This window comes from Schistocerca nitens, chromosome 9 (genome assembly GCF_023898315.1).
Source record: "Schistocerca nitens isolate TAMUIC-IGC-003100 chromosome 9, iqSchNite1.1, whole genome shotgun sequence".
NCBI classification, from domain to species: Eukaryota; Metazoa; Arthropoda; class Insecta; order Orthoptera; family Acrididae; genus Schistocerca; species Schistocerca nitens.
In genome coordinates this window covers 15,922,821-15,948,738 of record NC_064622.1, presented here as the reverse complement: position 1 = coordinate 15,948,738, position 25,918 = coordinate 15,922,821, and the positions used below count along the sequence as shown (strand labels likewise).

Sequence of the window (25,918 nt, the reverse complement as noted above, 5' to 3'; positions counted from 1 at the left end):
TTCAAGTCTGTATGCTGTGTGGCACATCAGAGCGTGTTTTCTGTATCACTATGTATATAGATTGTTCCAAAATTAATAAGTACACAGCGGAATCGACAGTGTCATTCGATACTCAATGACTAGATGAACCTTTATTTTCACCACCGAGGGCAGCACGTACAACTCGGCTATGCTGTGCATGTCAACACCTGACGCATGCGCTGTAGGATGCCAGTACATTTCGCTTGCGCGAGATTCGGCATAAATACCGCGACTGCACCTGGGCTCTTCAGTAGTTGTGTACTCACCTTATGATGGCCGGACGTCTCTGGGCCGAAATATCGTGGCAGAATGTCGACGGGATCCGGCTGCATACCCGGAAATTATTAGAAGAATAAGTACACTGCTTCCTCTCTCCACCAACCCAGTGCAGGCTGAGCCCTTTTCCCAGCAATCCCTAGGAACAGGTGGTGGCCAGGTGACTTATGTTAGTGGAGGTGATGTTTGTTTCCTGCAATTACGTTAGGTTGGTAGAGAAACCCCAAGTGACCTTTCTTTACCACCAAAATTCAAACTTGGCTCCAGTTTCTAGGAGGAGGTGTCAGTCAGGTGACTTAGCTTAGTGGAGACAGCCCAAGTGACCAGTCTTCCTGCGATTTTATTAGGTTAGTAGAGATAGCCCAATTTACCTATCTTTAGCACTAAATTTCAACCTTAGCGCCAGTTCCTAGGAAGAGATGGTGGTTGGGTGGATTCAGTTAGTGGGGGTATCCCAAATGACCTATCTTCCCGCTGTTTTCTTAGGTTAGAGGTGTGATGCATTAACCTGGTGTTGGAATTTGAACTTCCCACCATTGATCTTTGGGAGGGGAGGGGTGTTAGGTTAGTGCAGGTAGCCCAAAATCCGCCATCTTGAATGACGTCACAGCCACTGACTTGGATGATGTCATGTGCTTTAGGCAAGTCTACACGCCGCCATCTTCCATGACGTAATCGCCGCTCACTTGGATACATCTGGCAACAATGTAGAGTTCGCGAGAACATAGGTAGTCCCAATACTAACATATCATAGGTTGTAATTTACAGTTATCAAATAACAGAAAGTAGAAAATTTTTAGTCCACTGGTTTTTATAAACCAAGGAGGAACCATAAAAATAATGTCTGCAAATAGTGTGTCAGATTTGAAAAATATTAACCAGTTCAAAACTACCACATCCTGTTGAAAGTCTGTTGGTTCCCTTTGTGCAGCTGTAATCATGCCAGAAACTTTTTCATGTGAGTACAAGTGACAGCTCAGCCAGCGCACTACCATTTTATATCTCCATCTGTGTATGTGCACATCGCTGTCCCATGTCTTTTGTCGCGGGCCGGAGTGGCCGAGCGGCTGTAGGCGCTTCAGTCTGGAACTGCTAAACCGCTACGGTCACAGGTTCGAATCCTGCCTCTGGCATGGATGTGTGTGATGTCCTTAGGTTAGTTAGGTTTAATTAGTTCTAAGTTCTAGGCGACTGTAGAGCTCAGATGTTAAGTCCAATAGTGCTCACAGCCATTTGAACCATTTGATTTTTAATTTTGTCACCCGATTGTATACTTGGAGTTTCATAATCATACACTAACCATCTTCATGTCGATTTCTTGGGATATATTGATAGTGAAACATGTATACAACTAGGATCAAAAGGTTGTCGTTGATAGAGTTAGGCGCCCCGAAAGAAACTGACTCGAAATGTGCTATAGAAGAATAAAATCGTAACCTCTGGCGATAAAACAGCAAAAATTCACATACAGATAAATATTTACAAGACTCATTACAACACTTGTAACACCATTATCGATTGTAAGTAGTTTATACAGTATAATTATGTGTATGTAACTTTGAAGTGATTGTTCTGTACTACACTCCTGGAAATTGAAATAAGAACACCGTGAATTCATTGTCCCAGGAAGGGGAAACTTTATTGACACATACCTGGGGTCAGATACATCACATGATCACACTGACAGAACCACAGGCACATAGACACAGGCAACAGAGCATGCACAATGTCGGCACTAGTACAGTGTATATCCACCTTTCACAGCAATGCAGGCTGCTATTCTCCCATGGAGACGATCGTAGAGATGCTGGATGTAGTCCTGTGGAACGGCTTGCCATGCCATTTCCACCTGGAGCCTCAGTTGGACCAGCGTTCGTGCTGGACGTGCAGACCGCGTGAGACGACGCTTCATCCAGTCCCAAACATGCTCAATGGGGGACAGATCCGGAGATCTTGCTGGCCAGGGTAGTTGACTTACACCTTCTAGAGCACGTTGGGTGGCACGGGATACATGCGGACGTGCATTGTCCTGTTGGAACAGCAAGTTCCCTTGCTGGACTAGGAATGGTAGAACGATGGGTTCGATGACGGTTTGGATGTACCGTGCACTATTCAGTGTCCCCTCGACGATCACCAGTGGTGTACGGCCAGTGTAGGAGATCGCTCCCCACACCATGATGCCGGGTGTTGGCCCTGTGTGCCTCGGTCGTATGCAGTCCTGATTATGGCGCTCACCTGCACGGCGCCAAACACGCATACAACCATCATTGGCACCAAGGCAGAAGCGACTCTCATCGCTGAAGACGACACGTCTCCATTCGTCCCTCCATTCACGCCTGTCGCGACACCACTGGAGGCGGGCTGCACGATGTTGGGGCGTGAGCGGAAGACGGCCTAACGCTGTGCGGGACCGTAGCCCAGCTTCATGGAGACGGTTGCGAATAGTCCTCGCCGATACCCCAGGAGCAACAGTGTCCCTAATTTGCTGGGAAGTGGCAGTGCGGTCCCCTACGGCACTGCGTAGGATCCTACGGTCTTGGCGTGCATCCGTGCGTCGCTGCGGTCCGGTCCCAGGTCGACGGGCACGTGCACCTTCCGCCGACCACTGGCGACAACATCGATGTACTGTGGAGACCTGACGCCCCACGTGTTGAGCAATTCGGCGGTACGTCCACCCGGCCTCCCGCATGCCCACTATACGCCCTCGCTCAAAGTCCGTCAACTGCACATACGGTTCACGTCCACGCTGTCGCGGCATGCTACCAGTGTTAAAGACTGCGATGGAGCTCCGTATGCCACGGCAAACTGGCTGACACTGACGGCGGCGGTGCACAAATGCTGCGCAGCTAGCGCCATTCGACGGCCAACACCGCGGTTCCTGGTGTGTCCGCTGTGCCGTGCGTGTGATCATTGCTTGTACAGCCCTCTCGCAGTGTCCGGAGCAAGTATGGTGGGTCTGACACACCGGTGTCAATGTGTTCTTTTTTCCATTTCCAGGAGTGTAGTTAAGATCTTTGAATTGTCAGAGGGAAGTGGAAGTTTGTGAAGTATATATTGTAAATATTTAATAATGTTTTAAAATAATGAAACTGCATAAAATATGTAAGCTCATAATAGAGAAATTGTACTTTGAATACTGTTTCGTACTTAGGGGAGTTGTACTATATAAAGGAAAAGGTTCGGGAAACCCCCTCCGCTGCAGAAGGGGCTTGGTGCGTGGGAAAAGGTGAATTTGGCAGTCAATCTGGGCGGCAACAGAGAGAGAGAGAGGGAGTGCACATTACGCAGTCCGTGGCCAGCTGTTGTAGAGTCAACACCGTACGTGCCAAGTGAGGCATTCAGAAGCCGATTTATGTTGAAATTGCCTCGGATGTGGTTTCAGCTGTAATATTGTGCTCTTGTATTAGGGAATGGCTAAAAAATGATTAATATATCACCAAGAAGAAATGTGAAAAGAGCCTTAAACTGCAAGAAGTGAGACCAGGTAGCCGCCACGTGTTTGCCACCACTGATGCGCCACTGCTCCGCCAACTTCAGGAAATCAGATATGTATCTCAGTATGGACCAGTGTGTTTGTGTGTGTTCTTTTTCAATAATAATTCAAGTGATAAAAACAAGTGTGTGAACTTGAAACTGTCCTGACTATAAAATCGCTTTAGGGTCCTATCCTAAACGTGCCAAAGACCGGGTATCCTGTTCCTGAATAACCAATGAATTGTTTCTAATTTTAACGCGCTAAAGTTTCAGTGTTTAAGTGTACAAATGTTGCTAGTTAAACCACCTGCTTCACAGGTAATGAAAATGGCACATAATTTGACTTACAGGAAATTTAATATTCCTTTGACTATTACCATGAACCAATTACTGAAGTTTTATTTCAGAATAACAGTTGAATGAATTGCTATATAGTATTGAAATACAAACAAATTCAAGTGGAGTTAGAAATCCGTGTAGGTGTAATGCGATTTGTCTCTGAAATAGTCATAGAATTTGCCTGTAGAGTAAATGATAGTTTATGGGCCCCACTATATTCTTTTCTATTATGAGGAAGTTAAATTAAATATTGATTTTGCTAAAGAAATCTGAAGTATTTCCACAAATGAGAAAAGGTAAAAAAGTGTTTGTACAGTGTTATTTTAATGCATTTGTGATGTTTGTGTGTTAGTTAAACCAGGAGTCTTGTCATCCTTCACTTAGTGTCGTGATGTCTGTGATAACTTTTTGGTGCTGATGGTTTATGATTGAGATACTGCTTATTATTAACAGGAGTAATTATCTTTCTGTGATTGCTAGTTTATGCAAATGATAACTACTGCTATACACTGTTCAGTTCGTCTGACAGTCGTGTGTGTGTTCTTTGCACTTTACAAAGAGGAAAAGAATGAAAGTCCATGTTGCAAAATTATATTTAAATTCACGAGAACTTCATTACTTTCTTAGCATCCAAAATTAAATCCTTTCTACTAACTGCCATTTATACGAAATTCATATTCGACACCTTCTGTCCATTAGGTAAACACACGGTCAAACTTCAAAATTCCTCCCAGAGGGTAACACTTATTGTATGTTAACGTCATATTTGGCACAAAGTACGTACAGAGCTGTTATACACTTTGCAGCGTTACTGAGACTACTATCATTCATGCTCCCTCAAACTGCTCTTAACTTGGTAACGCTGATGTTGAATGACGTTGCAAGATGTGTTAAGAAGCAATATACGAAGAGTATAGGGAAAGCTCGCCATCGTAGCGACCGCTGTTACTTACTACTGACGCATAAGTCAGTATCTGGATGGAAAGTAAACAAGTCGTTACGTCAGATACACGCATCTGGCACTGTTTCCGTACATCCCGTGATAACTGGCGTGCTCCTAATCTGTGCCACTAATTGTGCTGGAGACGTACATTCGACAACACATTCCAGATTTGATCAAAATGTGGACAATTAATCTTTGTTCAGACGGTGATAGTGTAGGATCAATGAAGAAAACTTACTCCTTGCTACGTTTCGTTTACAACAAGTTTACAAGGCTGCTGCATGTGCAAGAGACAGGAGCCATCCGCCGACAGTCCTTAGCTGATGCATTACGCGCCACTTCATTAAACGTAAGATGTTTGTCGGTTCATCGTTGCTCTCTTAAGCATATAGCTAGTTGAGAACTACCCACTGTATAAAGATCATTGTACGGCCAATACAAAAATTGATTCAGAGCTCATGATTATCACGCTACTACCAGTAGCAATAGTATTCCTACGACTGAGTGCTTCCACTATTAAGAATGTTGAATACTTCTGGATAAGTCTATTTATTGTATAGCAACAACTTTCCTGCAATGAACAACCTATACATTTGTGTTGCCTGGTACAGGAAACGATCCAGGGAGCGCATGTGTCATATTAAATACAGAACTAGAATGTAATTACAGCCAATATTAAATCTTAAAAAATATTCTATTAGTTGTGTAAATGTTTTTCGTATTTTTCCTCTTCCGCAGGACATACAGAAGTTTTTGGACGAGGCCACAGACGGAGCGATATACTTCAGTATGGGCTCCAACGTGAAAAGTGCCCATTGGCCAGAGGAAAAACGCTCAGCTTTCCTGAAGGTGTTTTCGCAGCTGAAGCAGCGAGTGCTGTGGAAATGGGAAACGGACTCCATGCCCGAGCAACCGCCGAATGTTAAGACGGGCAAGTGGCTGCCGCAGTCCGACATACTGGGTGAGTGCCGTGTCTGCGTCACGCCAACTCTTTATCCACTCTGCTGACTCCCTATAAGGTACACAGAAGACGTTACAAGAAATTTGTTGGGGGAGGCTGTTTTATTTTTTGAACTTATTTCTCAGTTATACATTAAGGCCACGTCCTACACAACTGCTTCGGGAGACAAAATACGACTGCAAGTTTTAGCTATGGCAGTGTCCTAGGATGATATCTGTACTGCTGCTTGTTGTTTGCTGTAACTAGTGACGTTTGAATTCAAACGCATTCGAAGTTTGTCACTACAACACGAGTGATAGTGACAACAATCTTCTCTGTGAAGTGCTCGAGCAAATGTGCTGGGTGTTATGGAATACTTATCGTCCGATTTTAAGAGAACGACGTGGCGAAAAAATTTTCTTTTCTTGCATCTTAGAGCATGATGTCTTTGCTCGATGAAGGGCAGAATTTCTTTTCGTTATTTGTCGTAGTTACTGTGCTGCGCGAAACTTAGTAAACTACTGCGCGAATTATTTTCTAGTTCGCAGAGATAATAAAGAATTGCGCAGATTCTGTGTGTAGTCCATTTTGTCATACATTTCTGTAGGATGAGGAATCCCACCATATGCAAGACACCTTTTCAGTTTCGTTTCACCTAGAGATATTTCAGCACTTTTCCCGCTATCTTCAGAGGCTATTTTATTTTCTTAATGTAAAATTGTTGTTACATATTAACATTTACAGAAACGTTTGGCACAAAATGTTTAAAATTGTGAATGAATAACTGTTGCATAACATTATACACCATTTGTTTACAGTTCCCAGTTGAGATATGAATTAACGACCTGATGCACTGTATGTTTATTCCATAACGTCTAAAGTTCTAGTTAGTGTAGATGTAGGCATTAGTTTACCTACCTTACATGAAGCTATTGGGTATTTATGTTGGTAGCTGCCGGCCGCGGTGGCTGAGCGGTTCTAGGCGCTTCAGTCCGGAACCGTGCGACAGCTACTGTCGCAGGTTCGAATCCTGCCTGGGGCATGGATGTGTGTCATGTCCTTAGGTTAGTTAGGTTTAAGTAGTTCTAAGTTCTAGGGGACTCATGACCTCAGATGTTATGTCCCATAGTGCTCAGAGCCATTTTGTTGGTAGCTAGTCTGCTACACAATCTACAACTTGTCATCTGCAAACAGCAAAACGTAATACTTATTTTCTGTTTGTTATGCCTTTACGAACGTAAATGAGTGTATAACACGTTTTTTGTGTTTAACTTACGCCTTTGATGTTGTACTGTTTTCTCATATGTTTTGGCGAGGTGAATACTTTGATGCCTGTGACTTATGGCCGTTTGATAACACACTTTCTACGAATTTTCAAACATGGGCGGAGTTTTCGCCGTCATTACGTGTTGTTATAGCTGTGTAGTGTTCATTTGTTTCGTGGCATGTTTGTCTGGATGAGGCGAGCAAGTTAGAAGTGTAATTGGCGTTTGTGGTGTTTGGTTTGTGTGTGTGTGTGTGTGTGTGTGTGTGTGTGTGTGTGTGTGTTCAGGACTGGGGCAGAAGAGAGAGAGAATGAGTGTATTTTTTTTCTCATGAGTTGGTTTGGTGTGGGTGTTATTCGTGTAGTTCTTCAATTGTGACAAAGAGTTTTATTGCACAGTGATGTGTATTCATTTAGTACTTTCTTTCATTGGGCTATTGACTTTTGAATGTGATAGTTTTCATCTATAGTTAATTTTTGTATAAGCTGCTACTAGTTTTGAGGATCTGTAAGTCAGTTTCAATGTTTGTTGGATGGTAATCGTGTGCTAACATGTCATCTGCGAATGTTGAGTGTGAGCTATTGCTTTTCAGTGCTCTGAGGTGTTCTGTATACCTGGTTCTGAAATTCCTGCATGTTTGACTCGCATATACAGATTGACAGCAGTTGCAAATAAGATGGTAAATACCAGATTGGCTGTATTTGTCAGTGTTGTTGGTATTTCTCCCAAGTCTGCTTTGTATTGTGTTTTTCTGTATGCTATGTTGAGTCCTTGTTTCTGTAGTATATTACCCACCCTGAGTGTGAGTGTTGGTGTAATCATTATGTGCCATTTGTTGCTCACTGTCTGCTGATTTGTGGTGTATTGTGTTGTGTGTGTGTGTCTGTGTGTGTGTGTTTTGTATGTGTGTTTTTTTGTTTTGTATTTTGTTATCTTTTTATCTACTCTCCTTCATCACATCCAGTCTCCTGTGCAATTTGTTTTATTCTGTGCAGTTCTTGTGTGTAATCATGTTTGTTCCTGGGTGTTTTGTTCAGTCTGTGTAGTAAATATGTGATACTGGTTTCTTTGTGAGCTATTGGGTGATTGGATTGGTTATGAATAATGGTGCTGCTGATGGTGGGTTTCCTGTAGATTGTGAATTTATGTTTATTGTTTCTCTTGTGTATGGTGAAATCTAAGAAATTTTCTGTCTGTTTGTGTTTCAACAATTAACTGTATTTGTGGGTGGGTGAAGTTTAAATTGTTATGAAATGTTCTATGCGAGTCTGTGGCTCATCTATTAAACAAATTATATCATTTGCATATCTGTCTCAATATATTAGTTTGTGCTGTTTTGGTATTACTATTTTCTCAATGACTTGTTTTTCTATATGGTGGAGGAAAATGTCAGCTAGGAGACCACTGGTTGGGGATCCCATGGGTAGTCCATCTTTTTGAGAGTAAAATTTGTTGTTGTATGTAAACTAATGCATACATCCACTGTTTTGCCAACCAAGGTGTTAATAGAACTTAAGATATAGTGTAACAAACAACATACAGTGTATCACGTCGTTAATACATATATCAACTGTGAACTGAACAAATGATGTATAATATTTTACAACAATTATTCATTCACAATTGTAAATATTTATACAGAAATTTTCTCTAAATGTTAATATGTAACAACAATTTTACCGTAAGAATAAAATAACTCACTGAAGATAGCGCAAAAAGTGCTGAAGCATGTCTGGGTAAAGAGAAACTGAAAAGGGGTCTTGTGTAAGGAGAAATTCCTCATCCTATTTTCATAGCAAGCACGGACATAAGAAGCACTGCAACGCCACTAGGTGATACGTTTCTGTGTACGAAACGTAGCCAACGTACCAAAATTGCATTTCAAGTCGATATCAGACAGGTGTCTCTGTTTGTTCTCGCGATTTTGGATTTTATATCTGGCAAACACGTGGCACGCTGTGTGCCCAATTCCGTCCGTGTGCAGTGTGAATCACTGGTTGTAAAAATCGTCGTATTTCGTAAGCGGTTCAAAATTTCGAAACGAGGTTTCCACAGACGATACGAAACAAAGATGTACGTGTTCTTCTATGATTAATATACGGGGCAAACGTCTGAGTGGATCGAAAACAAATTTCGCTACAAACTACAACATAGGTTTTTGTCCGAATTTTTATAGCCAAACGAAGACGGAAATGAGCACGTAAGGTATCAAATTGACAAGCGTGAGGTCTGGTTTTGCAAAAAAATTATGTAATTGCTTGAAAGTGGTCAGGGCAATTAAGAAAACGTTTGTGAGTTGAGGGAACATTGAAACATTTCGCTAACAGCTGCAATTGAAATGTCGAAAAGTTCATCTCTTCAAGTCCTAGTTATTTTGCGCATAAAGAGATGTATTGATGTAATATTCAACTGTCGAAAAGGCTTCCTTTGGATGAAGCACTAAAGTAAGGACATATCCGGAGCAGAAGATGCAAGGAAGGCAAACAAGATGCCAATAAGATCATGCCTTCGGAATAAAACTCAGAAAAAAAAGAAAACAAAATGGTCAAATGTTTTGTGAAATGATTTGTCTAAAAGTAAGAAATGAACTAGATCAGAGAAACGCTTGACGTGTCTTTGAATGATGATGTAAAAGATATACAGCAAATAAGGTGCATCAAATGTTTCTCTAATCTATATTATTTCTTACATGTAGCCAAATCATTTGATACGTTTTCTTTCCGAAAAAAATTATGCTTTGTTTATGCAGACTGTTTAGATTAATTGAAAAACTTGGCAGTGACATTGACTGGTCAAGAATTATGTTCCCTACATTCAAAATCGATAAATTTTTTTGGTTTTTAAGTGTGTTTCATTAGAAATTTAATGTGTGTGATGTATTGGAATAGGCGCATACACACTTAAAGTACTGTACTGAATGCATTAGCAATGGAGTACAATGCTCAATTTGTTTAGAAGGTTAAAAACTGGCTAATACACAACAAACTTGCAGCATCGTGTAATTGGAAAAAGTCAACAATGTTCCTTGGAATAAAAAGGAAATTTGGCTGATATACCTACACTTTTGTGGACATACTATAAACGCGGGGTAGTAACCGAACCCTTAATTATGTGGCTGCTTCAGAGTAGAAAAACGATACCATCCAAAAGTGACGGTGCAGGAAACACAGCAACTTTTGATCTTTCGCTGTCGCTCTTGCTGCGCCCTTCTCTTGCACATCCACCATCTTTGCTGTTGTAGTCGAGACTGACTTCAATCCACTCATTCATTCATTCATTCATTCTTAGTATGAAATAAAAATATAAAGGAGGTGAGCTGGTGGCTATGTCTACATAATATGCATTTATTTGATTGCAGCCCTTGGAGACAGATAACTTAATGTGATAAACATGGTTCTCCAACCTCTGGTTTCACCCTTTCGAACTGAGTAATCGTAACAATCATGACTTTTAGGTATGCATATCCATTATAACCTGAAACGGGAGACACACAAGAATAAACGAAAAGTTAAATACACTTCTATATTCTGTAAGAATACCTTGTGGGAACTCCATATGCAGCAGAAAAACATTTAGGCAATAAAATAAAAGACTGTTGGAATTATAATACATGCTAAATACAGAGACTGCTGTAGACCAATATTTAAAAGTCTTAATATACTCCCCCTTCGGTGTTTACTTATCTATGAAGTACTAATCTCCATAAAAGTAAGGATATTTTAAACAAATTAAGCGGAACTGATTTTCGCTCTCATGATACTAGACGGAAGCATTACGTGCATATCAGTACAGTAAGTACAAACATTTGTAGGGGAGGAGTTGTTGTATAACCACATGCCATCCTCTCTAAAACAGATGCAAAACTTACATTAGTTCAAACTGAAAGTGAAAGAGTACTTGCTTGATTACTGCTTCTACCTGTTTCTGAGTTTTTAGAGCACCAAGAAAATATAGTTTAATTGACCACATCTTCTTAATCATACTATTGTATCAATCATCTATTTTTTTTATATTTATGTTGCCAATATTCATCCGGTATTGCATGATTTTTCTGAACCACAGTATCTATAGACATGTATGTATTATATCAAACCTGACTTGTCCTACACCTTTTGTACAAACTATGTACTAAATCACCATTTAGAGAATGAATAAAGAAATACACCTACAAGTACGAATGCAAATAGTGGTGGCCTCCTTGAATACAAGACGATTTTTGAGCAGAGTTCCAAAAAATTGTGATCTGTAAGAGAATACTGGTGATCATTTTTAGTATGCAGCTCCTTATTATTTTTCGAGAAGAGCATCGAACTGTGGTTGTTATTTGTCAGTTTTTTGGATTACATTGAAATTTATAAAGCAAAAGTTTCCCGAGTCTCAGAATTTTTCAGTCATTTTTCGACATCTATGTTTATTGGAAATAACAGCAATAAAAAGTGAAAATCAATTATTTCTTATATTGGTTATCTTGCGCGGTTTTAACAGTCAGGTTACAATGAAGAAGACAAAAGAAACATGTGTGACCGAAAAGCCGTAACCACCATGCCTACTTTCTACTAACCATCAATTAACAGCATCCGGTTAATTATTACATCCAAACGAAACACGAGGAGAGTATTTTTCACAACTTCGCAATCCCCACAGCCATGCGCTCACAAACTGGTCCCGCAACCCACTATTGTGGCAACAAACCTATTATAATGGACTCTTTTGTTAAAAAGAGGCAATGTGGGATATAGTTGTCACTACACGGACGTACTACCATAGGAGAGTACGAGTATGTGAAAGACGAGAGCTGTAGGACGACCACCGGAGAGCGTTACTGTTTCCTGAATGAGTCTTCACAGTCTGCAGTGGAGTGTGCGTTGGTCTGAAACTTCCTGGCCGGTTAAACCTTCTTGCCAAAACGGGGACTCTACCCTAAAATCTTTACATTTCGTGAGAAAGTCTCAGATCAGCGCTATCTTGTTTCGTTGAAGAGATAACACGTCCAGCGGCTGTGGGCTTGACAAGACACCATCTTTTGCTGTTCACACAAACTGTATTAATTGAATTTGCCATTGGTTCTTGGCAGAATGTTTTATAGACTGAGGTGAAAAACGTCATTGCATAGAGATATGCCCATATACAGATGGTGGCGCTATTGCGTATACAAGGTATAAAAGCGGAGATCCACAGTGTCAAGAGTGTTCCGAGAATACCAAATTTCAGCCGTTACCTCTCACCACTGACAACGCAGGGGCTGACGACCTTCCCTTAACGACCGAGAGTAGAGGCATTTGCGTAGAGTTGTCAGTGCTAGCAGACAAGCATCACTGCATAAAATAACCGCAGAAATCAATGTATCCGCGAGGACAGTGCGGCGAAATATGGCGTTAATGGGCTGTGGCAGCAGACGACCAACGCGGGTGCCTTTGCTAACAGCACGACCTCTCCTGGCCTCGTGACCATATTGGTTGGACCCTAGACGACTAGGAAACAGTGGCGTCGTCAAGTGAGTCCCGATTTCAGTTGGCAAGAGATGACAGTTGGGTTCGAGTGTGGTGCAGACCCCACGAAGCCATGGACCCAAGCTGTCAACAAGGCACTGTGCGAGCTGGTGGTGACTCAGTTATGGTATGGGCTGTGTTTACACGGCATAGGCTGAGTGCTCTAGTCCAACTGAACCGATCGTAGACTGGAAATGGTTATATCTGGCTAGTTGGAGACCGTTTGTAGCTACTGATGGACTTCATGTTCCCAAAAAACTACGTCATATAACCCGGCCACAGTCGTTTGTAGTTGGTTTGAAGAAGATTGAAGACAATTCCAGCCAATGATTTGACTATCCAGATCACCCGACACGAATCCCATTAAACATCTGTGGGGTGTGATAGAGAGGTCAGCTCGTCCACAAAATACTGTGCTCGCAGCACTTTCGCAATTGTGGACGGCTCTAGACGGAGCATGGGTCAATGTTTCTCCAGGAGTCTTACAACGAATTGTTGAGGATACTTTACGTCGAGTTACTGCACTACGCCGGGCAACGGGCAACGGGAGGCCTAATGATGTTGGGAGGTATTCTATGAGTTATGTCACCTCAATGTAGTTAACGAATGAAAAAAAAAAACACACACACACAACACTGGTGAAATTCGAAAATATTCATTATTTAGGAAATCTATTTTCAGCTGTGTTTTTTGTAGGATTATGAATTTTAAACTTGTTCATCTACAGAATATCTCAGTCAGTTTCCAAAGATTACAATTATTAATGTCTGATTTAGGTCTATGTCAAGGAGAACTATTCCAGTAATTTTTTTGGCATTTTGAGTATGTACTGGAATAATTCCGCTACAGTGCTGCACCAGAACTGTCCACTTTAATAACTTAAGATTTTGCAGCAGCATTAGGCTATGTAGTGGAAGTGGCTGAGGACTGTGGTGAGCAGATATATATATATGTATTCCTGTAGTTAACACGGCTTTATTGCACATCGAAACTGAGCTCTATTCAGGATTCCTTTGTAAACAAAGAACTGTGCTTAGCATTACCAAACAACAAAAATAATGTAAGAGTAAATTATGCACAAAGGCTAAACTTCTGGCAACAATGTAATGTGAAACAAATAGAAGCAGTATGACAAGTGACCAACTTCAACAGAAAATCTGTCTTAGAGGCATTACAAATGTATCAAGTGAATAAACTTATGTTTTTCACGTTACGCACTGGCACTTCACACCGTGATCCGACCCGATGCTAGCTTTGTCAATAAAGAGAACAGCCAATTAAATAACACTGTTTCGGCTGATCAATACAGGCACAACACAAGAGTACAGAGCACAGGCACTCCCCATGTACCCAAACCACATGAATTCTGCAGGCACCAGCAGCAGCAGTCTGTGCTGCTGCCCCTCTTGTGCTGTCCTGCCACTGTGCCACTGGCCTCCAAGGGCCTACCTCAGGCTGCTGTTTCTGTGATTGCGATGGAATAATCTACCCCATCCAAACTAGTTGCCCCTCTCTCATCTTTTTTTCAAAAGAGAGGGTCATCTTGCAGTAATGCTGATACATGTCAGATTCCTTGTGTAATAAGATATTATGTATGTCCAATATAAAAACACAAAGAAAGTTTCTAAAAATGTATCCATTGAGGGGATTTTGAATGGAATTTTTTTTCACATTTTCCGATTTTTGTCTCATTATAAAATTTGCAATTTTCTGAATAATATATATATATATATATATATATATATATATATATATATATATATATATGTGTGTGTGTGTGTGTGTGTGTGTGTGTGTGTGTGTGTGTGTCTGTAAAGTTACCGATTTTATTAGTTCTTGAAGTAATACACATAAAAATTTTAACATTTTCAACTGGTGTAGATTATGTTTAAAAAGATAAAGTAAAATAATACCCATGTGAATTTATAAGTGATATATATATATATATATCACTTATAAACTCACACACACACACACACACACACACACACACACACATATATATATATATATATATATATATATCACTTAAAAACCCGTATATATATATATATATCACTTATAAACTCACATGGGTAGTATTTTACTTCATTTTTTAAAATATAATCTACACCGGTTGAAAATGTTAAAATTTTTATGTGTATTACTTCAAGATCTAATAAAATCGGTAATTTTTTATATAGAAGGCTGTGGATTGCTGTGTTACAAAGGTTAAATTACGTGTTTGTATTAGTCATGTCCAGAAGAGGATGGGGACCAGGTTGAGGAAACTGAAGGAAAGTTTGAGAGACAAGAAACTTTCTGATGGTAAAACCATAAGAGGCAGGCTGACAGAAAAAATGATTGATGAACAATGGGATGGCCATTACAAATAACACCAAGGATTTGTTGTAAATGAAGCAGAAAGTATGGGCTACCTTCTTATACAGACTGTCAACTGATGAAAAACCAGTACACCACCTTTGCCCTCCTGGACCTGATTGATGGTGCAATTACCGCAATGGCCAGTACTCAAACAGTTCATACAGCCATAAACAATCCATTCCAGCAGCAGTTATAGAGATCATAAAAACCTATTTACAGAGACCTGGCAAATCCTGAATTACTGAAGAAGTGTCTGTGTGGTTAGACTCAAAATCCCAAGGAGTCATTCAATAATCTTATATGGACTCACTTACCAAAAAATATTTTTGTTGGAATGAAGACACTAATGTGGAGGGTCATTGATGCTGTTATTGCTTTTAATGATGACAACATTGGTAGGGTGAAAGTGCTACAGCATATGGGAATTAATCCTGGAACAAACTGCGTAAGAGAACTTGAATGGATGGACAAAGTTCGCATTGATAAAGCAGAGTATGCAGCACAGTCCGCCACTAAGGAGCCCAGAAAGAAGAAAAGATCAAGAGGAAGATACACAGTATGGTGCAGGGTGTTTCTGAGTGACTAAAAACAAAAAATTAAGCATATATTGATTTACAGTCTTTTGAAACTTTAGAAGCCGTTCCTGAAAATTTATATTTCCTGTTGCATTTTCCCCTAAATCTTAGAAACCACTTCGAGTAGAGTACTCAAATTTTCAGGGAGTAATAACATACCATGAGTCTACTGAACTAAAACAAGAACATAATGTTATGTATAACTAAAATTATTTAGGATAACGTACAAAAAAGTACACAAAATTTTAACCATGTAATTAAAAAAAGGTATTTACAAAATCAATGGCTGAAATACAATTATTGTACTTCAGTAGGCTCAGAACATACAGTTTAACATCCTATAAAAGTTTCATGTGAATGGCTACAGTGGTTCCTGAAATACAGGGAAGCTAAATTTAACATTCCAACTTCTCTTGAATGCTCACATAACGATTCTTACGACACAATATAATGAGTCCTGTTTTTGTGCCACAGCATGGGCAAACAAAGCACATAGAATAAAGCTGAAGCAATCGAGATGCCCTCGGTCGTGCTACTCAGCGAGTTTCCTGATCAGCAGAATACAGAAGACGACCATACACCTGTCCCTCCTCTGTGCATCCAATGCAGAGATACTGGATGGACAGAACTGTATGAGGAGACAGCCAGCTGCAGCAAGCACAATGTCGGCATCGAGTCTGTTGACTCTGACGCCCCAATAGAGTTGCAAGCAGCGAGCATGGCCGACTGCAGGCCACTTGAGAGCGCTGTAGTCGCCCACATCATAGAGACGCCTGCACAGAATACAACGACTCCAAAGCAACGAGAGAATGCTATCAAGGCTCTGCTCAGGGTATCGTATTGAATCTGCAGTGAGAACGCAGTCTTAGAAGGGCTGCCGCATGCTGGCTTCTGGGATATAGCAATCAGGCTATACAACCAGAAGAACAGGAAGAGGCCAACAGTTTTCACCATCACTATACCAGTCGTCACCAACAGCAGCGACACCGTCGAACTGCCAAAGCTTCTACATGTACGTGTGCAGGTGGAAGCTCTTCCACCAGGAATGGACTGAAAGCCCCAGTGTTACAGGTGCCAACAGGAAGGTCATGTCAACACACATTGTCGTAGTTCCACAGGGCGCCTTAAGTGCTCAGGCGAGCATGACAGTAGCACCTGCTACCATGGCACAGAAGAGTCGCCAAAGTGTTCTGGAAGTGCTGGGCCCCATGTCGCCAACTGGTGAGGCTGCCTCGCTTTCTCAAGACGCAAGCAGGCTGATGGAGGGGTCGCACCCTGACTAGGGCAGCAGCATAGGAAATGTTGGCCAATTCCTCCTCCTGTGGGCAGCCAGAATTTTCTGTCAATGGTGGGTGAGACGGGCACAGGTAGGAGCATGGGAGAAACTGCCTGTTCCAAGGAAGACGCAGCAGCAGGCGATGAATTACAATTATGCCACAATACATGAGGTAGTGAGGTAGTCAGTGAAGCAACTGCAGCCCTCAAACCCGTCATGGCGGTAGAGGGGGCTTCATTTGCAGGTGTCCTTGTTGTGGAAAAAGAGGAGGTTTACTGCCAACTATGACAGATGTGTGCAGAACTTCCGTACCACTTCCGATAAGATGAACAGGTCTGTGTTCCTTGTAGAGAGTCATCATTCCCATGGATGGTGAAAAAGGCTCTGCACAGCACACAACCACCCCTTCGCAATTGCAGATACGCAAGGAGCCACTGGGGAGGGCCCTGACAAGAAGACAGAAGCAGATGAACAGGCCATTAACGTAGCAGCTGCTGCCACCTTCTGAGACAGGCTGCTGCACGCTGAACTGAACATAGAGTAGCTTAGTGCCAATGGCTGAACTGTACAGCAGATGCTGCTCCAAGTAGTTAGCCCTTCCAGCAAGCTGCACCAGTAAAGCCGCAGTGCCTGGCGTGGTGATGAGCAGGGACCTACCACAGCCCTCAGCTGTATCAAGACGGTGCAGAAGCTAGGGTCGCCCAGGCCTGCTATCAAACCAAGTCGCTGACAAAGTGCGGCAGAGACGACGCCGAGCAGCATATTGTGCTGTTGCACAGATTCGGACTGACCTCTTTGTGATGAACAGATCAATTTATAATGGTATCAAGCTGCATAATATCCACTTCTAACATGAACTACCCTTGCTTGATCTGTCGCAGATAGATGAAAATCACTACTTCTATAACTACATGTCCTAACTGTCACGGAGGTTCTTTTTTCCCAAGCCACTTACCTGACGCTTTTTTTTCCCTGCACTCTTAAACCTGCTATTCTCCAACTGTTTTCGTCTACTCCATCTAGTTTTCCGCATGGGTCTGTATTAATGGGTAATCATGCCCAGCTGTACTGACAACATCGCATTCCCCAGATCTTGTGAGACCTAGATTCATGCAATTAAAAGAAGCAGATGTGACAGTACATCTTTTGTGATGGTCACCATGTTAGTGCAGGGATGGAGGGACCTCCACTTAAAAACAGTTATTATACAACATGGTATTCATTATCTAACTGAGAAATATGAGCTCAACACTCCCTTCCTGTTACAATATTCTTTAAGACAATGGTCACCAGAGCTATACGTTTAAGGATCTGGGAAGGCCGCCAAAATTGTTGCAAGAGCTTCCCTCATGAGCTTCCCCCCAACTTCACAATATTTGGCAAAATTTCTCACATGAACTCGATCCCATTATTATAGTGCTTAGCTTCCTTCCTATGGGCTGCTTCCATGTTTTTCCCAATGCTACTGTTCATGAATCTTCTCATGAAGTACCTTCTTGGGCAGTTAATCATCAATAGACCATAAAGTAGGTTGTGATGCTATAAAGCAGATGTCAGACCTGCTGAAGTGTCCTTATGTGCCTCACATTTGAACATCAATAAACCGTACATAGATGGTGATGAAGTCCTCATAGGTGTGCCCTTATGTGCCTCATGCTTGGGTGTGTTCAAGGAATACCACTTGACTGCCTGAACCCAATGAGTATGATCTGGCTGGTGGCGTACAATTAGCATTTGACTCATTTACTATAATTACATCCTTCCTGGAAGGTCCCAGTGTAAATCCTGGACTGCAGTAAGTACATTTTCTTAGATTTATTACCTTCACTCGCTCCCGGAAAAATTCACTGCTTCTACACAGCCTGTGAAGATAAAGGATCAGAGCGTATCACAAAATGTAGCTGTATTATCCGAAACAGTACCTTCATGAATATCGACTGAGCTAGAATCGACCATGTTCAACTACTCGGACTGACAATACCTCGATCCGTCTCCCCTAATATTTCGCGTCCGGAAAGTTTAACGTAACTGAAACCAAGAGTAACCCACTTTTTCCTCAATTTAACTGAAGATCTCACTCTCGCATGCGAGTAATTGCACAATAACTAAAACTTGCGACTGATCATCCATTAGCCCCAGTCGAATAGATTACCATTGATAACATATTCGCCTAAGAAAACTGAACATCTCAGTCGTACTACGGCCCGCTGATGTAATGGAAGATACTGCACAGCACACAAACTTTATCAGCACAGGACAATAGTTCCTACGAGATCAAATGCAAAACAATAAAACAAGCAAATGCAGATCAGCACTTACAAACTACATAAGTGTCCGCCCCTGCTAGCTGAGTGGTCACCGCAACGGAATGTCATTCCTAACGGCCCAGGTTCGATTCCTGGCTGGGTCGGGGATTTCCTCCGCTCAGGGACTGGATGTTGTGTTGTCCTTATCATCATCATTTCATCCCCATCGACGCGCAAGTCGCCGAAGTGGCGTCAACTCGAAAGCCTTGCAACAGGCGAACGGCCTACCCGACGGGAGGCCCTAGTCACACGGCATTTCCAACTACATAAGTCAAGATACATTGGCAATTAACAGCGAATGAAAAGGGGTAAAACTGTTTAACTTATATGTGATTCATATTGAGAGCTATTATTTGCAATAATAAGGATTGCGTCATAAGTTAATGAGTTTGCAAAATTATTATGATTATGCTCTGAATGTTACTGAAAAGAGATCAGAATAGTATTACAATATAACATTTTACAATTACGTAAAATGAAAGACCAAGGAAAGTTACCGTTGTTTCTATACAACGAGTTTTTTTATTGACATGTGACACAACGTGACGTCATGATATTTGTTACTCAGCTTAGCCACAGTTTTCAGATCAATGTCTTACTGTGCGCTTTTCACAGTATATCTGTCTGGAGTTCGAAAGTAAATCAAGTTAATTCTACAGGTATGAGCCGAACAAACCATCTCGCACACAATATTATCACTTCAATCACGGGGCCATCAGCGCACCGTACATTCACACTCAGAGTTCTCTGTGTCAATAAACGACAAGAAAGTGTGTTCCCATATTTTCTGCTTGGTTTAACAGTCTGTGGTACGCGTCAACCAGTCTATGTTGTCTACAGTCTAAGACAGCATCTTTATGACGTGCACGTAGCTTACCGGTCTTCACACCAAAGTTTGTCCGCCCCAATAGCTGAGTGGTCTGCGTGACGGATTGCGATCTTAGGGGCCCGGGTTCGGTTCCCGACGGGGTCGGTGATTTTCTCCACTCATGGACCGGGTGTTGTGTTGTCTTCATCATCATTTCACCCCCATCCGGCGCGCAAGTCTCCCAGTGTGGCATCGAATGTAGTAAGACCTGCACCAAGGCGGCCGGACCTGCGCCGTAAGGGGCCTCCCGGCCAATGACGCCCAACGCTCATTTCCATTACATCAAAGTTTCGTGTTTGAGGAGTCAAAACACAGTTTTGTCTAATGAGCAAAGTGACACATAAACTCACCAGTACTTTAATCGCGGCACACATCGAGATCATAAACGTAGCACTGTCCAAAGACTGGTGTTTTCCCACAGGCGAGGAACACAATGTGTAGAAGCAAACGCACGGCGCGACAGTAACCCCCTCTCTCGTATGTTCTTCTCGCTTCAGACTTTCTCTTGGTGCCTTCCTCTGTCGACCTATCGATATGGCTCCATACCGCTAATACATCTCGCTTCACATTACACTTTCAAGGAGTCTGATTACATTGACTTATAGTGTTATACAGGACTACAACTTCACATTATTCTGTTCACGGAAAATGAATTCAAACAAAATGTTAACAGATAAGAAAGCATAAGACATCAGGATAAATGGAAATGGCAATATTATTTTACTAACTACATTATCTAAGTGAAACATAATTGTACCAAGAATTAAATTTACAAAACTCATTCTGAAATAACATTTTCAAAGTGCCCGTATGATGGAAATAAATTTAAAAAAATATGGGAGAAAGAAAAGAAATTTTATTGTTCTGTAGTGTTATCTTCGCAAGGCCAAAACCAACTATCGCATCCTAAACAACATCTCGCAACACCACCATAACTGAAAACCTTTCTGGTTCTTAGACACCCTCAGAAGTCTGCACACTGAATAGACGTGCACATTCATAGGCTTTTTTTATGTCTAGAGATACAAAGGGCTCACGCGTCTCATGTTATTGGTATGAGAGACAAACTACATTTACAAGTTGGTCGAAAGAGGAAAACTTGAGGCGAAGGTCATGGCAGGTGATTGGGGGACAGAAGTATTGTCCAATGCGTTTGAAGGATGGATTCAAAGACTGCCGTAATGCTGATGGATCGAAGCGATTTAATGAGTATATTTGTTGTGATTTAGGAACAGGAGGGATTCTGATGTCTTCCGTAGGTCAGAGAAGAAAGTAATGTAGTGAATGGGTTATAGTCTGTGTACTTTGACGCAATTGATATAATCTAGATAATTGAGCTACGGGTGGTTATGCTAATCATTCAATGTACAGGAAACCCTTGCTCACAGTAGTTCACCAAGAATGGAAACAAACACCTCCCTTCAGAACTTAGTGGAAGGCTTTTCCAATGGACGCTATTACTTACCTGACTGATAGTTTTGGATCGAACTGCGATGGGTGTCCTCAGACGTATGTTGGCTCAGTGGGTTTGGAATGATGCTGAGATACTAGTTCTTTACTAGGACATACGAGCGCAGTGTTTCAGTTGTGTACTGTAGCTGTGGCCACGCCTTGCTCTCCTTATGTTGCAGCCCACAAGAATGTGCGGGCGTTCATAACGCACGGCGGTCTCCTAAGCAACCAGGAGGCCCTCAGCCACGGAGTGCCGCTGGTGGGGATCCCAGTGTATGGCGACCAGCTTCTCAACATGGCGCAGGCGCAGAGGCAGGGCTACGCTGTCACGCTGGCCACGAGCAACATCACCGAGGACTCTCTGCGCTCGGCGCTCGCCGAGGTGCTCGGCGTCCCCAGGTAAACCGGCGGTCTCCAAGCAAAGCAATCCCCAGTCTGGTTAGGATAGGAGGAAGACTATAGTCTTTCTTGGTCAAGCATAAGCACATCTTACAGCCAATCGTGTTTGCACAACGCAGGAGACATTTGCCTTTCTGAAGGTATGCACTTGTAGATCCGGAGGTTCTGTGAAAATACACCAGAAATATATTATTGCGCTCGTGCCTGCAGTATCGTGATTTTTGGGGCAGTGGCCACTTAAAAATGCGCAGAGATGAGGCTTTTTGCTAACAGAAAATTGTTGGCAAAGAACTCATCTGACTTACTGTCAGTGTTGTTGTTGCGGTCTTTGAAGCAGATCTCCAGCCAGATCCATCCTGTGGAACACCCTTCATAGCTGCATGACTACTGGAGTCCCCATCAGTTTTAGTACGGTTACTATAGTCAAGCTATGATCACACTCCAGATTTCTGTCCCTCCCCCCCCCCCCCACCCCACCCCAATATGCACATACTTTCCATCATTCCTAAATTGTACAAAAAGCTTCTAACTTGTGTTAAGCGCTCTCCATCCTCATTTTATTTCTATAAGAGGCTGAACTCGAGACAAATACTTTTACAGGGAAGCAGTCTTTATATTTTGTTCGCTGTTACAAAGTTTTCTTTTTCTGATATGCACTGCTTACTGTTGTCAGTCTGTATTTTACTGCTTCTCTACATCGACTACCTTGAGCTATTTCGCTGAACAGTTAGCAAAAATGACAGGAAAATGTTTGTTTCGGAAACAACGTACTTAACTTCCGACGTTGACTGCTCTGAGCGATGTAGACTTGGTCCAGCCATACGCCAGCGTTTTCATCCCATTTGAAAAGTAGGTTCTGTCAAACTCTGCAGAATATACCAAAATGAGATTTTCACTCTGCTGCGGAGTGTGCGCTCATATGAAACTTTCTGGCAGATTAAAACTGTGTGTCCGACCGAGACGCGAACTCAATACAGTTTTAATCTACCAGGAAGTTTCATATCAGCGCACACTCCGCAGCAGAGTGAAAATCTCATTCTGGAAATATCCCCCAGGCTGTGACTAAGTCATGTCTCCGCAATATTCTTTCTTCCAGGAGTGCTAGTTCTGCAAGGTTCGCAGAAGAGCTTTTGTGAAGTTTGGAAGGTAGGAGACGAGGTACTGGCAGAATTGAAGCTGTGAGGACGGGTCGTGAGTCGTGCTTGGGTAGCTTAGTCGGTAGAGCACTTGCCCGCGAAAGGCAAAGGTCTCGAGTTCGACTCTCGGTCCTGCACACAGTTTTAATCCGCCAGGCAGTTTCATTTCTGTAGAATATTCGCCGATTACAACTAACACTTTCTCACTGAATGACAATATCCTCCCAGAAAGCCAAAGTTTCATGTTTTGGTTTCTGTTGCCGACTGTCCAAGTCGGCAACAGAAACCAAAACATTGCTTTAAAACAAGCGTTCAGTGCGTAGTGTTGTGGAATGGGGAAAAAAACTGCAAATTGGCGTTCATAAGAAGAAGAACAACACCAAAAATGCAACAGGAGCGTAATATGTAGGAAATTGTCCACGCAACCTGCCACTGATGATGCCTTGCAGAAAATAAAGGCGAAACGCGTATGGCACTAAAATTGTGTTTTATTCAGTTGCTGTCAGACGGTCCATAAGTAAAAATTATTAATATCACGAGTTATTATTCGTGGGTTTTCCATAATCATATCATGCATTCTGTCAACAGATTCCTTTGTGGTTACCTCAGTTGGATAGCCAGAGTCTGCTTCGTCTTGTTACTTCTCCGACCACGTTTAAATTCATTAATCCAGAAGTAAATGGTCTGCAATAGTGGTGTAGCGTTCACGTGAAGTTCATCAAAATCTGTTTCGATGTGTGCAGCCGTCAAACTCTTCGAATGATAATGTTTAATAGCAGCAAGAAACACGACTTCTCCATTTTTAATCGCAGTCGACTCACTCACCACTTCAGACGGCTGTCAACAATGAATTGCATGCTGTGCACTGTTGAAATTCTGTGTATGGTCCCTGCGATAATCAAAGATATCAGTCAAGGCGAGAGGAAGATGTTCCATTTTTTTTATGAAAGTTCACTAGACTTGTCAAACCACGCTGGTACTACATTCAGTATCTCGTTTCCTAATTTTCCTCACCTTGAAGGACACCCGATTTCATTCGAACGTTCATGTTACATACTCGCTTGCCATGCCTAAGTAAGTTGTCAACACAAAGACGATCCGATCCCAGTGGACTCTGTCTGCTAGAGCATTGCATCTTTGCATATCAATTGCGAGTTATCTCTGGGACGCACGCAGAAGCTTTGATTCGTGATAGCCAATCAGTGGGCTGGACACTTACGTTTCTGTTGGAACTCCTTGGAGCTCTGCACAAAGCACACTGCTTCCTAGCAGAACATGGAACTGACGTCATTGGACACTTGTATTTTCGAGGTGGGTGCATTCAAAAGACAACAGTCACCAATGCGATGAGATCACAGCAGGTGGCGAGTATTCTGATAGCATTAATGTGATTGTAATTCACACGTGCTTTAAGTTTATGCAGAACTGTGTTCCTTTTCGCGTTGCATTTTGCATTTGCAGTTACCATTGTGATTGTTATGCCTTTTTTCCCCATTTTTGGCATAGCTGAAACACGTTATAATCGCTACACGCTTCTTATTTAACCATTGGTAAATACAAGTGACTTACCAAGAGACTGACCACTCACACGATCATGTTTCAGAGCCTTGTAGTCTTATTTTGAAATGTCTTTGAAATACAATGTCCGGTGTGGATGTTAAATGGTTTCATCTCACGCTTTTTATTTATCCATTACTGAGAATCATATCTATGTCGTCTATTTGAAACATCGTATTATCTTTTTCATACGTTTGACCATCGCAAATTTGTTAACTTGCTCCTTCCTTTTCCACGAGTTCCACCCTACTTGCCGATGCCTAAGATTTGCCTCATAAAAAGTTCCCCAATTCACTTTCATTGCAATTAATTCGGGGATAATGAGGCATAGATACGCAGCAAATGCAGTTATTTTCGGTAAGTATTTTACAGCACCACTGGTAAGAATAGATCATGTGATACTTCGAGACACATTGCGTCGGAGACTGCGTCGTCGGAACTTTTTACTTCTTCCACACCATCTCATATATTTAGAGGTTCTTCAGCACTATAGGCCACAAATGACAAAGACGTTTGTCTTAATAAAAGGATAAAAATATCTTGTAAACAGAAAAGGGAAACGTATCTTTTAGCTAGAAGGAGTAATGATCCAGAAACAGTCATACATTTTAAAAACTACTGCACTGTATTGAGAAAAGTTATTAAAAAGTTCAGGAATATCTGCATTATGTCTGGGATTAGCACCTCCGATAATAAAATGAAAACTATTTGGAATATTGTTAAAAATGGAAACAGGGCAACCGAGAGCACAGGAAGACTGTATTTCTATCAACGAAAAGTTTGTTAACAAAAGGTCAGAAGCAGGAGATATTTTCATAATCATTTTTAATTGTTGTGGAGATAAAGGCATCCAGCTGTGCGTTAGAAAATGCAAGGCTGTATATGCAACCTGATAAAACTACTGTACATGCAATCTGATAAAACTGAAATTCAAACCACCTCTCCTACTGAAATTAGGAAAATAATAAGTCCACTCAGAAGTAAAAGCCTTCGAACAGAGTACTAAAAGCTTGTTCCTAACAGATAAGTAGGATTCTCAGCCACATATGTAGTAGCTCATTTAAACAGGGCATTTTTTGGATAGAGTGAAATATGCTATTGTTAAACCATTGCACAAAAATGGGGATAGATCTTATGGTACAACTATCGCCCAATCTCGCTTCTAAAAATTTTTTCCAAAATTCTTGAAAAAGTTATGTATCCCAGAGTAGCTTCACATGTTTGTAAAAATGAAGTAG

The 25,918-nt window shown here is 41.7% G+C and overlaps 1 protein-coding gene across 21 annotated transcripts in view; it reads left to right on the top strand.

Moving 5' to 3' along the window:
* LOC126203013 (UDP-glycosyltransferase UGT5-like) overlaps positions 1–25,918 on the top strand; it is a 972,471-nt gene that overhangs the window by 670,077 nt on the left and 276,476 nt on the right. For 3 of the 21 annotated variants that reach the window (XM_049937253.1, XM_049937252.1, XM_049937251.1), the window contains 2 exons: positions 5,792–6,014; positions 21,768–21,987. The exons of 17 other annotated variants lie outside the window; for them this stretch is intronic. In XM_049937253.1, coding sequence (XP_049793210.1) covers positions 5,792–6,014; positions 21,768–21,987 — 443 coding nt within the window. The remainder of the gene's footprint in view (positions 1–5,791; positions 6,015–21,767; positions 21,988–25,918) is intronic. One more of the 21 variants, XM_049937245.1, reaches the window with a different exon arrangement.